This window comes from Phyllostomus discolor, chromosome 9, assembly GCF_004126475.2.
Source record: "Phyllostomus discolor isolate MPI-MPIP mPhyDis1 chromosome 9, mPhyDis1.pri.v3, whole genome shotgun sequence".
Classification (NCBI taxonomy): Eukaryota; Metazoa; Chordata; class Mammalia; order Chiroptera; family Phyllostomidae; genus Phyllostomus; species Phyllostomus discolor.
The window spans coordinates 18,109,732-18,126,059 of NC_040911.2; the positions used below are offsets into that span (position 1 = coordinate 18,109,732).

A 16,328-nucleotide genomic window follows, 5' to 3' on the forward strand; every position below is an offset into this window, starting at 1 on the left:
TCCTTCCCGTCTGGAGGGCTGGGAACTGGGCTGCACACGGCAGCTTCCATCCACGCGGGGCGGCCACTTCCCGCTAACCTGGTTTCCAAACCGCAACGGCGCCACCTGCTGGAGAATTAGGGCTGCTCCCGCGTCTGCCACCATTTTATCCCGCCAAGCACTCGCCACTGTGTTGGGAAGCTTGGTCATCATCAGCCCGCAGTGCTTTTCATTCTGAAAGCTTATTTGTCCCTCAGATTCCTCGGGCGTGTGTCTGCACGGGCATGCATGTGTGTGGGGGGTGGTTCTCGTCCTGCGGTTATTTGGGGCCGAGCAGGGCAATGAGGTGCTTAACCCAGGTCTCACCGTCTCCTCCATTAACTAGTCTCCCTGTCCTCTCTCTGGGTCCTGTGTGAAGACAATGGCTTGGACACACTCTCATGAGGTCAGAAATGCCACTTCCCCTCCCCTGAGTCTTCTGGGCCCCTGTGCAGAGTGCCTTGCGCGCCTCATCAGGCCCAGAAACCCCACCCGACTCGGGCGTGTTCCTGCTCCGTGTGGGGGCCGCTCGGGCCTCCCTGTGGGGCACCTGCACATTGTGTCTGGCTAACCGGGGTCAGTCACCAGAGGTCAGCACCACGCACCTGACCAGGTCAGAGTGGGCTCAGAGTTCACGGCAGGCGGACACAGAGTTTAGTCTCAAAATTTCCTAACAGGAAGGCAAAAAGGGAAATAGGTTGGATTATGCAGTTCCTATAGTCAGACCAAAAAAAAAAAAAAAAAGAAAAAAGAAAAGAAAAAGAGCCCCCCAAAACAGAAGACATAATGTTTGTCTGGCTGAGAATTCAAAGAAAAATGATCAAACTATGTCCTTTCAGAAAGTTTGGGCAAGACACAGAGTAATTCAGCAACAACGTCTTTCAACCGGAGTTTCGTAGACGACACAGCGGCCCCCGGGGTGGTGTGGGAGAGGGAAGCACTATTTCCGCACGGCCCCAAAGCCCCGGGGGCCCCCTGGGCTCCGGTAACCCACGGAGCAGCCTCAAGCACCAACCTCAGTGGGAAGGAGTGGGGGTGGAGGGATGGGGGGTATCGTGGCCAGAGGTGAGGCAGGGGATGTGCAAGGGGAGGCCAGAAACTATCCGGAGTCCATTTCCTTGGCTTCACATTGAACTTGGTTGAGCACAAGCTGGCTAGGATCACGGATCCCCCAGCTCCCTGCTGTGCACGGGCTGCCAGGGCCCTCCATCCATGGGCAGAAGCCAACACTCTGTAACCCCCAAGGCCCACGCTGCCATGGGGAACGCCACCAGCACCCTTGGGGGGCAAGCACCCTCCTCGTTTGTGCAGCTGACAGAAGCCTAAAAGGTGTGCCCTGCTGGGAGCTGCTGTGTGTTCCTGGGGTCTCAGGAGTGCGTGTGGGGTCCTCCCGGGAGGAATGTCAGGCCTTAGGCCAAACAGGTGCTTCAGTACACCTTTGCGTGGTTGCCTCTTTTACTGCCTCATCCTCTTCTTTGTTCTGGGAGGAAGGGCCTGAGTGTTGGCTTGGGCCATTTTGGGGACAATTACATGTTGAGCACCAAAGCTGCTGGGGACAAGGGACTTCCCACTGCCAACACCAGACTGGGGAGCCTCCAGAGTGGTGTGCTGGTGCCCTCTAGTGGGAGAAGATTGCAGCGCAGCCGACTGTCCGCAGAGCCTCTGCACCAGGTGCACCTGACCCTGCGGCCACACTGCGGGCAGGATTACAAAAGATCAGGGCTGGAATGTCCACATCACTGTCACCACAGTGGGCCAGCCGTCCCCCTCCCATCCCCCACACAGTTCACAATAGAGATGCCGAAAATGCAGGTGGGGCCCCTAAGCACCATTCTAAGCCCAGTTGTGTGGGTTTTAGCTTCTGCCTAGCTGCATGGCGTCACAGCCTGGAACCGTGACTGATGTCCCCGCCCCCCACACCCCTGAAACCATGTCAACCATGCCCAAAGCCGCCAGCTTCCCCTCCCCAGATCAGGGCTCTTGGGGAGCAGTGCTAGCTAGCTTCGGCTTAGCTGAAGCTGCTGATGGTGTGTGGATGCCAAAATCTGGTTGCTGGCTCTCACCTACCCAAGCTCACCTGGTCTTCAGCTACCATTAGGGGGAAGCAGACCTTGGGGGCAGTGACCATCAGCAGCATCAGCCCTAAATGCTTTCACAGGCGGAGAAGCATGCTGGGAAAAACGTGGGCACCTACTGTCTGCCCTGCCACCCCGGGTCCTTGGCTGCTCCGGGGCCTGAGCCCCAGCAGCCCCACGGACGGGGTCCCCTGAGAGAGAGCGCACTGCATGACCCCCCACCCCAGGTGCACTGCATGCTGTGGAGATGCAACCAGAGGGGATCACCAGGCAGAGGGTCCTGGGCTCGGGCTGGAGCAGAGGATGGACAGGCACCCGCATGCCAGCATCAGAGCTCTGACGGGGGCACTCCCACCTGGCACAGGTCACTGTGACATGTGCCCCGTGCGTGACTCCCAGTGAGAGAGCAGCTGGGGCTTCCTGGAGATCCACCGCAGGCATCGAGTCTGGGGGCCACTGGGGCCCTCTGCACACACATCACGGTGGGACACTCTGGACCATGAGGCAGCCACCCCTGCCCCACGTACCAGGGCGGCACATCCGGTTACGCCTCATCAGGACTAGGGGCTGGCAGGAGTGCTTAGGCCCTGCCCAGGCCGAGGACCAGGACCTGGGGGAGGGGCATGCGTGGAGACTCTGCCCCTGCACCTACCTGCCAGGCTGGGAGGACCTTCTCGATGTCATTCAGGTTGATCCCATCCCCGTCTTCCAGCTTTCCTTTTCCACACCTGGGTCAGAAAAGACATAAAGACGCTGAAAGGGTGGCACACCCATGGGTCCTGTCACGGCCAGGAAGGGAAGGGATGGTCAGGCGACACCCGGTCCTGCCCTCCCTCAAGGTCCACAGAATCAGCCTGTCGCCCTAGGAGGAACCGACCTGAGACCCTGGAGTTGTTGCCCTCCACCCCCCGCTGGCAGCACCCGCCACTGTCGGGGACCAAGGGCTCCTGCAGATGGGAATGCTGTGACCACCTTAGGGCAGTGGCATGGAAGTTTCCTTGGACCTTCCAGGCAAAGACCCGGGCTCTGCTGGTTCCCCCCAACCCCGCCACAGCTCTGCGAGGCCAAGGCACCGAAGAGAAAATGAGTGAAGAGGGACCAAGCAACTTTCTCAGGGTCGCACGGGACCTGAGGGGGCTTCCCTCTGCCTTGGGCCAGTTCAGCAGCACTCTCTGTCTTCATGCCCTCTGTGGGCAGGTGAGCCTCCAGGCCAGAGAGGCCGGCCCCGAGTCACTGCCAAGGTCCTCGTCTCCTGCGTATTTACGGTGCAGACTTCGGCACCAGACTAGAGGGGCGGAACCCCAGGTGCATCCCTTGGCTGGGGGACTCTGTGGGCGTCACTGAAACTCTCTGTACCTGTTTCCTCAACTGAAAATCTGGGATGATTAATAGTGCCGGACCTGATACGGCAGATGGAGGACTCAATTAATGTACTGAAGTGCTTAGAACCTTTCCAGGCACACACACACATTTGATATACCATGTTTAACACGGTAAATATAGGGGATAGAAAGATAACAACATAATAAAGTAAATACATGGCTGTTACCAGGACTGCCTCCACTCCCACCACTATTACTGTTGTTACTGCTACTGGGGAGGAGGGGCCTGGTACAGTGACCCATTAGGAGCCTGGGCTCTCATTTCTACCAGGAGCAGTTTCCGCATCTGTCGAAGTGAAGAGAGTAACAGCCCCTGCCTCCCTGGGCTGTGGTGGGTTTCCGGGAGTACGAAGCAAGCACTTAGAATGGAATGGGCCCAGGACCTGTGCACAGTATTAGTTTCGACTATTGTTACTTTATTATTACTGACTCGGGAATGGCGGGGTTCCCCAGGAGCTCAGGGGCAGCGTTTTCTAGCTGCAGAGTTAAAGCTACTTTCAGACTTCAGAGTAATTAGTTTATTTTTCCATGTGCGCCAGCCATCTCTTGCGTTTTGGGCCCCGCAACCTCCCTCGGAGTCACGGAAAACACACGTGGCTGGTTCCCGCCCCCAGGCAGCTCACAGCTCTTTGAAAACCAGCCCTTTCTCATCTGACAGGGCAGTATGCCTGAGCACCAGTAGGGGGCAGCACGAGAAAAGTGTTCCGAACATCTTATACACAGAGCCAACTTGGAACCCCAGGAAGAGAGACCCAGTGGCTGCAAAAACGAGCAAAGGCTTGGGTGCAGGGGATATGCCCTACACCCACACTTCTCAAGGGCTTTTGTGTGGGCTCCAGCCGGGGCAGGCCCCTGTGTCAACACTGGGTAGGCTGTACCCGTGGCATCACGGCAGTGCAGGGCTGGGGGTAAGAGAGGGCATGACAGGAACCCAGGAGAGTGGGGTGCCAGACAGTTTGGGCAAGGGGACGGTTGTGGGGGATGGGTCATGAGCTGGCAGAGCAGAGAGCTGGGGACAGTGCCCCGAGCAGCAGGCAGCAGGGAGGGCAGAGGCCAGGAGCTGAGCGCACGCAGGCTGCCAGCAGGCACATCCGCATCTGTGGCTGCAGTGGGGAGGGGGTGGGGCGCCAGGGGAGGGGTTAAAGGGGCAAAATGACCCTGCAGGGCCAGGGCTAGATGGACAGCTCGGGGTCTGGCAGGTGGAGCTGGGACGGGAGGGGCATAAGGAGGGAAAAGAGGGGAGTCCTTGCCCTCTCCACCTCCACCCCCACCCCGGCCTCGTGATGTGCTGGGCTGCAGAGGAGGCGGAGGAGGGTCTGGAAACACCCAACCACCTTCGCACTAACCAGTCTGCCTGGAAGGGACAGGCTGGCCTGTGACGTCCCCGGCTGCTTGCACTCAGCGCTGTCTCGTACGTGCCATGGCAGCGAGGAAGGGGGGACCTGGGGACTCTGGGCTGACTGGAACTGCTGACGCCACCCCCCCTAAGTCACATGTGTGTATAACCTGGCACCCTGCAGGCATGGCCTCTCATTAGCACCTCAGCAGCCCCAGGGGTCGGCAGCGGGTGGTGTGCAGGGAGGGCTGTGTCCCCCCGGGCCCCGGACCCTCCTTATCCGGGGCTCACAGCCCCTTGGAGGACTGCAGGCTCGGAGGGCAGAAGGGTGATAGAGACAAGCTGAGTCACTGCTGCCAGCACAGTTTCCAAGGCAACAGCTTTTTTCCCCGTGTCTGTCCCTCCGTGGATACACGGGCTGCGGGAAGCCTTGGCAACAGAGTGGTACCCCGCCTGCTGCAGCGGCTGGGCGTCCCTCAGTGGAGTCTGTCCCCAGCGCAGCAGGGCCCTGAAGGTGACACAGTTCCTGGCCCAGCCACAAGGTGGCCACAGGAAGCTGCACCTGGACTCCCCTGGAACCAGGAGGAGACAGAATTTGGCCAGGACCAGGGGCCTGTGGGAGACCCCCGCTGCCTGTCAGCAAATCCCAGAGGCTCCCGTGCATGAGTAGGTGAGCCTGGCCTGCAGCTGGTGAGGGGGTGTGGCCGGCTGCTCGGGCTCTAGAGGGGACTCTCTCCTGGCCAATGGCCAGTGATCTGATCAATCATGACTATGCAATGAAACCCCCATAAAAACCCAAGAGGACAGGGTTCTTCAGAAGGGGAAGGCAGCGCTGGTGCACGAAATGGCCGGAGGGAGAGACAACCCGGTGTAAAACCGGCCGGTACTCCAGCATTCTCAGAGAGGGGCCCAGGGGCAGCGGCATCGGCGTCCCCGGGAATCTGTCAGACATGCACATTCTCGGGCCCCACCCCTGACCCCCTGAGTCGGAGACCCTGGGGCTAGACCTGGGGATCTGTGTTTTAACGAGCCCCCGGGGTGGTTCTGATCAAGCGTGGGGCCCCCTGCACCAGACTATTGATTAGGGTCAGGAGGGGCGCAGGCAGTGTGGCTGGAGGGATTCAGGAGGGAGGCCAGTGAGCCTGCAGGTCTGGGGCAGTGGGTCGTCTGCATGTCCCTAGTGCTGCAGGAGCCCCCTCCTGTCCGGGGAAAGGTCCCCCCTCAGCTCTGATACAGCCACAGCTGTTTTTCACCTCCCCCTTCCCCTATGTAACAGCCCACCCCTCCCAGGGCCAGCTGCCCCTTACCCTTCACGGTCGATGTGTGGCAGGTGCTGCTTGGGGGTGTGTCGGAGCTTCCGGTGGAACTGGGAGAAGTCCAGCTTTTCGGGCTGCAGGTCCCAGGTGGCACCACTAGAGGGCGAGGGAGGGCAAGAAATGAGAGGCAAACCCGGTTACCGATGGGGCCCAGCCACCCCAGGCGCAGGCTGGCAGGAAGCAGAGGGCACTGCCAAGGGCAGGGCCGGGCAGGTGCCCCTCACTCAGAATGCAGCCTGAGCTGTCAGCTATGGGGACTGCCTAGGAGCCCGCGCCTCTCCTCCACCCTGCTGTACAGTAATGCACTTACAAAACCCAAGGGTAAGCCGGATGAGTACACTCCAGCATCCTCCCCGCCCCCACCCCAAACACCTTGAGAGTCTGTTTCGCACCTAGTTGGAGAGAGCCTGGGGAGGGGCAGGAGGCCAGAAACCTGTCACTAGAGCCTCTGAACGGTGACCAGGCAGCTCTGAGGTCCAGGAGGGAGGTGAGCCCAGGAGGGGGGGCGGGGGAGGCATGAGGTGCCAGGTCCCACACGGTCTGATCCGAGGTGCGGGGCCAGCCTGACCCCCCACTGGGGGTGTGTCTGGAGTACACAGAGTGGAGCAACGTGGCCCCGCTGGCCCCCCCTGGCCCCCCGAGGCCGTCACTCCCAGAGGGGTGGACACCATGGCAAGAGCCTGTTAACAATCCCTTCAGGGACACTGGCCCCTCACCCCGAGGAACCCTGGCCAGTGCCTGTTCTTCCAACCTTGTCCATCAGGAACCTTCTAGAGTCTGAGCCACTGACACGCCCTCCTCCCTGCAGACCTCCCTGAAGCCGGCTGGCCCCACCAGCTGTGACCTCAGGTGACAGGGGTGGGGTCTGACGCCACAGCTATCTGTCCCCGGGCTGACCCAGGCCGCCTGGGGCCCCCAGCCAGTCCTCTTTGACCCTCCCATCCCCCCTCTGCTTCCTGTCCCTCTGCAGGTGCTGGACTGGCGGCTTCCGTCTCCACCTCTTCTCTCTCCGCCTTCTCTTTCTTTTCCCTTAGATACGCTCCCCTCCTCCCCTCCCTTCGGCCTCCTTCTCTCCTCTCTGGCCTCCTTCCTCTTCAGCCTCACCCTTCAGGCTATCCTGCGCCCCTCTGGCTTCCCTCCACGTCCCGACCAGTGAGCTCTCGACCTTTACTCAGCCCCCAGAGACCCCGCCGCAGGGCATCAGGACGAGGAGGCTGGGGCCCCAGCCAGGCCCACACGCCACACGGAAGGGTCGGAGCTTACCTGAAGGAGTCGAAGGTGTTGGCAGCCCAGATGTCTGTCCCCAGCATGTCCAGAGAGTTATCTCTGCTGCCGTTCTGGAAGAGACGGGGAGGGTGGAGCAGCGTTATTCGCCCGGCCAGGATGCTGAGCACCAACGGGCCTCTCCACAGCCCGGTCCCAGAGGGGGCTGCAGAGGCCCCCCCTGCCCCCGCGGTTGGTCATCCTGGGCAGCTGGGTGGCACCACTAGAGGGTGCATCCCTAGCCTCCCCCCAGGCCTGGGCCCTCACTTGGATGGTGTTTGGCAGAGCTGTGCTGTCCGGTACAGAAACGGCTCCGGTCTCTGCTGCCCAGGCCCATGCTCTCTCCTTGAAGCCCCCACATGGACCAGCTGCCAACGACACCGCCAGCCTGACGGCCACGGTCTGTGCCCAGGTCACGGCTCTGCAGATCCAGGCGCACTGGCGGGTCCGTGTCTCGGGGGGGGGGGGTGTGACATCCCCACTCCCTGACATCAGGCGGCACCGAGAAGCCCCCACTGGCCAAGGCTATGGCAGTGACTGAGTTTCTCCAAGTTCACGGGCTCCAGCCTCCACCCTCGGATACTTCCCGCACTTCTCCAGCCTCCCGGCCTGCACTCACGATGCCGCCCGTCCCACAGGCTGCTCTCCACGCCCTCGCTCCTCAAAAGCAGACCTCCACCTCCGCAGAGCCAGAAGTGCACATGCCTTGTGACCCGGGGCTGCTCCTGGGAACCAACACAACCGAGCTGTGCAGGGAGACCCACTGATAGCACGCAGCACAGGGGACAGAGCCGGTCCCCGCAGGAAGCCACCCAGATGCCCGCCAACTGCTGACCACACAGACAAATCCAGGCAGGTCCCCCTTCCGGAGGACTGCCAGCAGGGAGAACGAGTTAAGACAACGTGCGATGATGTAAATAAACCCCACAGACACGGAGTGAGACGAGAGACCCCACGGTTCATCCACGACCCCAAGTAAAATGCAAGCTCCTTGACTGCTACCTTCTCTTCTGCTGCCCCCACATGGGCCCAGACAGGCACACAGTAGGTCCACCTCAGATGCCTGCCAACCGATTAAACAGACTCGACCCTGTAAGGGAAGCAGGTGCTGGGCTGCTGCCTCCGGCCCCAGGTGAGGATGTCAGGGGGCCCTGGGGCTGAAGGGGGAATGTGGGTGGAGAGAGAGAACAAGGGTGAACCAAGGGACGAGAGGGTCTTAGTGAGCCCAGGAGAGCAATGCAGCTCGGGGGGGCGTGCAGCACACCTTGAAGGCAGCTCCAGGTCAGTGGGCAGTGGGCAGGGCACACACGCCTCCTGCTGGGCCGGTCCCTTGGCCCCCGTGCAGCCGGCCGAGGACCCTCGCAGACAGCTGGCAGGAACTCCCCAGTCTGGAAGAGGGGACGTTAGCCTTGAGCTACGGGAGGCAACCGGGGCATCTGCAACTCCGAGCCCCAGCCTCTTCCAAAGCAGCATCCTGCATCCCTATAGGGGACCTACCAGCCTCAGGACCTCTTGGGGTCCCGGGAAAAGGCCCCTGGCTGATGGTGGAAGGGGTGACAGAAGGGACGTTGTTGGAGAAGACGGGCCTGGCCTCAGCACGCGGGGGTTTCTGCTCTCCAAAGGGAGGCCACCTCTCCGAGCAGAGGCAGACCAACCCTTGATGCTCCGTTCCCACCTTCACGCTGGGGTGAGGACTCAGAGCTCTGGGAGGGAGGTCTCCAGGCCCTGATGCGGAGGGGCAGAGCCAGAAGGCCGACCCGCGCCACCTAGAGCCAGAGCCACCACAGATGGCAACCAACCCGTCTAGTTTTTCAGGCTCTCTCTGCACACTTTTCTCCCCGATCCACGCCCCCCCCCCCCCCCCCCCCCCCCGCCCAACTCTCCCATTCTACAACAACTCAGAGAACTCACTTCTGAACTGCGCATACATAACCTGAACCCTATTTCAAACGCCGGCAAACTCAGAGATCTCACCGCTCTTCCCAGCAAACGCCCGGCTCCTCGACCCACCCCTCCCCCACCACGGCTTCAACCCTCTGATCCCCGAGACTGGCCAGGTCTGCTCCGTCTCCCAGGCCAGAGGCCTCCACAGACGTGCTCTCGTTTCCACAGGGTTCGGGCTTGTCACCTCTCTCACGACCTGCCCCCTGCCTCCATTGCCACCCCGTTGACAATGCGACTCGGCTTCTCAGAGCGGAGCCACAGAAGTGCCAGGACAGGAGTCCTCTGCAGACCGCGGAGCTGGACCCCCAGCCCTGCATATAGCCCGGCACCCCGGGGGCACCACCTCCAGGGAAGAAGTGTGCGGAGGAGGTGCAGCCTGTGGCAAGAACCAGGACCCTCAGACGCTGAAGGACACGCCGAGGACTGTGAGCCAGACGGCCTCCCTGCTGGACGGAACGGGAGGCGACCCCCAGGATGGCTGTGGAGATCTTGGTCACAGGGGACGGCCTGCCTGTGGCTCCATTTGACACACTGACCGCCGCACAGGGCAACAGTCTGGACACGCCCTCGGAGTCTGTGCAGCGAGATAGACAGGCCCGTAATCACCACACATGGCCTCTTATCAATGGGCTGGAGCAGTCGTCCGGCACCTGGAAAAGAAATCCACCCCCTTCAAGCCTCAGCCCAGACAGGGACGAACCTCACGGGCAGGGCCTTCTCCCTGTGCTGCCCCTTGTGGAGGCTGAGGTGGTGGCCCAGGCGGTGCCCAGAGGGGCTGGGCCTCCCTCAGCAGCGACTGACCGCTGCCACGAAATGGGACAGCCAGAACCGAATGGCTTCGCACGCCCATCTCTGCGCTCGCCCATCTCTGGGCTGACCAGCTGACCACAGGCCGCCCCGCCCTGTTGCTGCGGATCCAATCCAAGCCCTTGAATCTGTAGACGTGCCTGGATATCCCCTCTTCTTGAGTTCTGGACACCAGCCCTCAACGTCTGCAGCCCCTAACACCTGCACACGCACCCCACCCGTTCCTCAAACCCTCTCAGTGCCCAGAGAGAGGCGGGCAAGCCAGCGGGGCAGGAGCCTGCAGACAGATGCGCCCCACACAGGCAGACTGCAAGCTGGTGTCTGGAACTCTGCGGCAGAAGCTCGATCCGCCTCGCCCTCCAAACCGCCCTGACGCTGGCTCACACTGAGGACCCATGCAGAGGTGGGGACGAGCTAAGGGCAAGGAAGAAGGTGACCGGGGCTTGGCATGTTCCCAGGCACCCCACCCCCCCCACCTCCTCAAGCCTTCTGTTCCTGGCTGCCCGGGCCTCGGCTTCCTCCGGGGCGCACAGGTGGTGCTGAGGTAGCGTGTGGTTCCCACGCCGGCCCGTCTGGGAAGGGGCATCGGGGCCATACGCAGCTGCCGCAGGCATGGGGTCATTTTCCTTGTGGGGCCACCATCGTCTTCCTGGACGCAGGGGAAACAAATAAGTGTTCCTTCCACTCCTCCGGCTCCCCAGGCCTCCTGTGTGTTAAGACCCAGCAGGAGACCCTTCTTCACTCCTTCAGTTCCGCATTGTCCTCGACGTGTGGGCCCCACGGACCCCCAGCAGGCACAGCACACACCCTGGTGGCCGCTTCTCTTTCTGACTGTCTTGCTGCAGTCCACCCCCCAGAAACCAGAATGTACTCATAAAAGTTGTGTGTTTATTCTCACATGTTTAAACTTCAGTCACCTTTGACGTACTGTCCACGTGATGCAACACACCTATGGAGACATTTTTTTCCACGCTCAAAACAGGTTTTGAACTCATCGATTTTGGTGCCTGTTTGTGTGCTTCTGCCATTTTTTGTTCCATCTCTCCCACACTGGCAAAATGTTTCCCTTTGAGGACTTTTTTTATCCAGGAAAACAAAATATAGTCAGTCACTCAGGGTGAGAGCGGCTGAATAGGGAGGGTGGGACAAGGAGCTCAGGCTGTTTTTGGTCAAGAACTGCTGAACAGTCAGCGTGGTGTGGGCAGGTGTGCTCGTAAACCATCCGTCGTGAAATGGGCAATGTATTCAGTCTTCAAAAAAAAAATTCACCGAAGCCGAATGCAGCCTCTCACAACAACACCAGCTGGTGCACCGATACAGGTGGGCTCCGGGAACACTCACCCAGTGGGGGACGTGGGTACCACAGGGGACCTGCCCTCCAGAAGATAATTCTGTTTATTGGGGGCGGGGGTCTTCTCTCATACGCTGCCATTTTTTTCTTTATTAACACAACTAAGAGTGATTTTTGCTTGTGCACGTGTGTGTGCGTGTGTGTAGGCGTTGACAATTCTAGGCTGCATGGATTCAGAAAGTGGGCAGAACCTGGCCGAACAGGACAGGGGGGCGGGAAGACCACCCCCCTCGTCGCACAGGCACTGGCATTCCCCAAGCTGAAACGGACGCTTCCTGTGGGCTGGGTCTGAACCTCCTCTCAGGCCCAAACTGAACTGGACTTTAAGGGTGACTTGGGTTTGGGCTTCAGCGGAGAGGAAGTAAGGAGCCAAGTGCACAGGGCGGTGGTGGGGAAGGGTGGGGCCCAAGCAGAAACAGAGTGTGTGTGTGTGTGTGTGTGTGTGTGTGTGTGTGTGTGTGTGTTCAGCACCAAGGACAGCACCTGACACGCTGGTGGGAAACCAGTGATGGACCTCGGACATTCCCACCCCTACCACAGAAGGGCCCCCGACCTGAGGCCGGAGAGTGGCAGAGCAGGGGCCCACAGAGAGAACCTCCCGGGGGCACCACTGCTGAGTTCGGGGGCAGGAAAGGCCATGTCTCTCACTCTGGACCTTCTGTGTCTATCCGCTCTGTCCTGTCCTTCTCCACCCCCACTGTCTTCAAATGAAGACCCAAAAGACCAGGGAGAGGTGGTTGATAATGAGTAAAGCCCACGGCCAAGTACATTTCCCCTAAGTCAACATCACACCCAGGATACTGACCTTGACTCGGGCAAGATGCAGGGTGTCCACCAGCACAAGGATCCTGCCTGCTGCCCCTTCATACCCACGCCCACTTCTTCTCTCTTGCCCACCTCCTACTCTTATCCTCGGTGACTGCTCACCTGCCCCCCACTTCTATAATTTTGCCACTTCAAGAATATTACGTAGGTGGAATCATGGAGTATGTAACTTTGGGGGACTGGCCGTTCCCCACCCAGCATCCTTCCCGGGAGACTCATCCTGGTGGTTCTGAGAGTCAGTAGTTAACTAACTTTTCTTTGTTGCTGAGTGCCTTGGCTTGGTTAGCCAGTCGCCCATCAAAGGACATGTGGGTTGTTGTCTCCAGTTTGGGCTGTTGTCACTGAAGCTGCTACAGACATCGGGGTACAGGCTTCCGTGCGAACATCAGTTTCCACTTCTGAGGGATGAGCAGCCGGGAATGCAATGGCTGGGTCATACAGTCCTTGCAGCTGAGTTTTTAAAGACACCCCCCTACTGTTTTCCAGGATGGCTACACCCTTTTACGTCTCCACCAGCAATGTACGAGTGGCCCACCTCTCCATATCCTCGCCAGCCCTGGGCGCTGTAAAAAATAAAATTAAAAAATAAAGATATGTGTGTGTGTGTGTGTGTGTGTGTGTGTGTGTTCTGATGGGTGTGTAGTGATGTTCCCTAGTGGGTAATGGTCTCACACATCTTTTCGTGTGCTGATTTTCCATTTGCACATCCTATTCGGTGAAACGTGTGTCTTCGTGTATTCTGTCCATTTTAAAATTGGGTTGTTTTTGATGTTGAGTTTTGAGTGTTCTTTCCATAGTCTAGATGCCAGTCCAGCTGCACATCTCGGCGTCGGTGTCCAGTAATGATGTTCTTCTCATTCAGCTTGACATCTTCCCAGTTCTCGGTGTGACAAATGACTTTTGATCGCAATCAGGACACTTGCGTGATATGTTATGAGATTCTGAACTGTATTTAAGTCTTCTGTTTCAATTGGCTTTTGTGATACCGCTCTGGCAGGCGAAGGGGTCACAGCCTCAGAGTTTCCAGGCCAGGGGTGGCGCTGTTGTTACACCTGGTGGAGGTGAAGTTCTAGGCTCCTGTCCTTCCCGATGACCCTGCCACGGAGGTGGCCTTGTCACCACTGGACAACAGGAGTGTCTGTTCTCCAGCAGACCTCCCCTGACGCATCTCCACAGGGTGGGGAGGGCGCCTCGCTGGTGGGGGGGGGGGGGCGGAAGTCCAGTTCCCCACTCGCCACAGGCTCCCGTACACCATGGGGTGGGAAAGGGCCCTCTGACAGGCCATCAGGGATGAGAGCTGCCTCTCCCTGCTTGGCCTTCTAGGACGCCACCCGGGGCGGTAGGTTGGGGCACTCTGTCCCAGCCGGGCCAGGGAGAAAGTCCAGGCTCCCCCCGGGTCTTTGCTGGCCTGGCACAAGCGGGGCCGCAGTGTTTTCTGGGCTGTCTGGCCTGAGTAGACAGTCATTGTCTAAGTTTTCTGTTTTGCTAGGTGGCTCTTTTTCCGGACCTTTGCCAACGAGAGCAGGCTTTATTGGGGCCTTTTAAAAATCTGTGTGCACTGGCATTTTCTGGCTACTGAGCTCTTCAGCTCTAAGCCTGGGGTAGAGGTTGCAAACAAGAAACCCAGGGAGGTCACCACCATGTCACTGCTCGGGTCCCAAGGTCCCCAAGCCGGTGTGCCTCCCTCTCTCCACCTCTCACCACCTTTCTGTGGTGGCTTTATATGTAGAATGCCCAGGGTGCTCACTGCAAGAGCAGCAGGGATGCAGGGGAAAAACATCCACTCTGTCTTCCCAGAGGCAGACACCCAGGTCTGTATTTTTAAGGAAACACTTTGAGGGCTTATGTCCAGTTTACCCCTTTCTCGGAGGGGAAACTGGGGCTGCGGCAAGAGGACAGAGCTCACCTACGATTGGACATGAAGTCAGAGGTGCAGAGGGGAGGTCCCAGGTCTCCTTGTGCCCAGTCCAGTCACAGTTCCCTGATGACACAGTGCCCCCGCCCCCACCCCCTGCCGCCTGTCAATATGACCTTCACTGCCGGTTGCAACCTTCCCTGCAGACAGCAGGCCCCACCTCCCAGTACTCACACGCTGTCCTGGACCGCTGCTTTTCCACTCCACAGTCTTTATTTATTTATTCCCTTAAAGAAAGTCTTTATGTCTCAAAGCAGACTCTAGGGTCTCTGAGGGCAGGCCCTCAGAGAGTGGTCGCTGGCCGTTCTCCCTGTACAAGTTAACAATGCACATGGTCTGGTGAGTTCTGTATCTGGTCCCTCCAGGTGAGCTGGAGCCGGAGGTGCCTTGAAGTCAGGGATGGCGGCTTCTTCTGGAAGAGAGAGGCTGGCGTGCGGAGAGCAGCGGGGCAACGCCGTCAGGTCTCCCCAGCAAGGCCATGCTCCTGGAAGTCAGACTTCCGCACACCGCCCGCCCTCCGCCAGGGCTTGCTCGTTGGATCAATGGAAGAAGAACAAATGGACAAGGAACAAGCTCACCACGACAGGGGGGAGAGCTGTGAGAACGAGGGTGTTTGGAGTAGCAGGCAGGCTGGCCACAGGCGCTGCTCTGGGGGAGGCTGCGTAGCCTGGGCAAAAGGGGTGAGAGCGAAACAGTCAGCTGAGTTATGAGGAGGCGGTTTGGGGCTAGATCGAAGAAAGACATTTTTATCCATGGAGCTGCCTAACAGTGCCATGCCTTCCGAAGCGGTGGGCTCCCCTTTACTGAACATGTCCAGCCCCGTGAGGGGGTCTCTGCACTCAGGGTGAGGGTTGGATCAGGTCTCCTTCACCCAGCTGCTGGTCACCCTGAGAGTCGGTCCAAGAGGCCGTCAGCACTCACTGCGCATCTGCTTAGCTCTGGGTTTGCGGTGGGGAGGGAGAGGTCAGCTCTAGCCTCTGGGGGGCTTTTACTAGAGGCGGGGCACGTGACAGTCACTCTAGCCAGTCACCAAATAGCTCTGGTTCCCCCATCCCAGGCACCCAGGAGGATTCTGCTTCTTCATGCACTTATGGTTGGGTGGGGCCGTGGGACCGGTTCCAGGCAGCACGCTCACGGCTGAGGTGACAGGTGGTACATCCAGGCTGAAGTGCTGACTGGCCAGAGTAAGACCTCCCCCCCCACCCCACAGTGTTCTTTTCCCTCTGCCTGTTTTTTCCAAGATTTTATTTATTTATTTTTAGAGAGAGGAAGAAGGGAGGGAGAAAGAGAGCGAGAGAAACATCGATGTGAAAGACATCAATCAGTTGCCTTTGGCACGTACCCCGTCCAGGGACCAAATCCGCAGCAACCCAGGCATGTGCTCCGATTGGGAATTGAACCGGCGACCTTTTGCTTTGAGGGGCAATGCCCAACCAATGGACAGCCACACTAGTCAGGCCTCCCTCTGCCTTGATGACTAGTTCAAACAGCAACTGTTTCATCAGGCTGGGTCCTGAATGGGTTCTTCAAAGTTACTGAGATTCAGGGGCCTTTGTAACTACAGCATTTCCTTGGCTTGCCTGACTGATGCAAGGAGACAGACTTGACCTGTACGGAACGCCAGAGAAAACAGAGGACCAGGGGCACAGACAGTGGTGGCTGGACGACGAGCACTTCCAGCATCTCGGCGCGAGCAGAAACACCTTCCCATTCGCCGTCTCCGCCACCGACACCCCTGTCACACCCAACACCGACGGCCGACTTCAGCTGGCGCTCTCCCGTCGCCCTCACACCCCAGCGTCAAGCCCTTGCCGACACCATTTCTTCCCTCTTCACCTTCTTGTCTCTTGCCCTCTGTCTGGTCCAACACCCTACCCGTCCCTGCAGGCACAGATCAAGTCACATGCTCTGCAAGTCATCTCCCTACCTGCAGAGACCGACAGAATATGGAACCACTTGCTGGATGGGCTGCCGCGCCTGTGGTCGGGGTGTCTCCCGGGGGGACAGGGCATGGGTGCCTTTAGCCTGCTTCATGTCAGCTCGCCTGCACTCCACATGCGGTGAGTGAGCCACAGGGCCCCAGCTCCTGTGTCTGC

The 16,328-nt window shown here is 59.3% G+C and overlaps 1 protein-coding gene across 2 annotated transcripts in view; it reads right to left on the minus strand.

Moving 5' to 3' along the window:
- The window catches only part of CTIF (cap binding complex dependent translation initiation factor), a 249,542-nt gene that overhangs the window by 156,242 nt on the left and 76,972 nt on the right, over positions 1 to 16,328 (minus strand). For both annotated transcript variants that reach the window (XM_028524171.2, XM_028524170.2), the window contains exons 4-6: positions 7,391 to 7,464; positions 6,119 to 6,223; positions 2,746 to 2,821 (exon numbers count right to left, since the gene is read on the minus strand). In XM_028524171.2, coding sequence (XP_028379972.1) covers positions 2,746 to 2,821; positions 6,119 to 6,223; positions 7,391 to 7,464 — 255 coding nt within the window. The remainder of the gene's footprint in view (positions 1 to 2,745; positions 2,822 to 6,118; positions 6,224 to 7,390; positions 7,465 to 16,328) is intronic.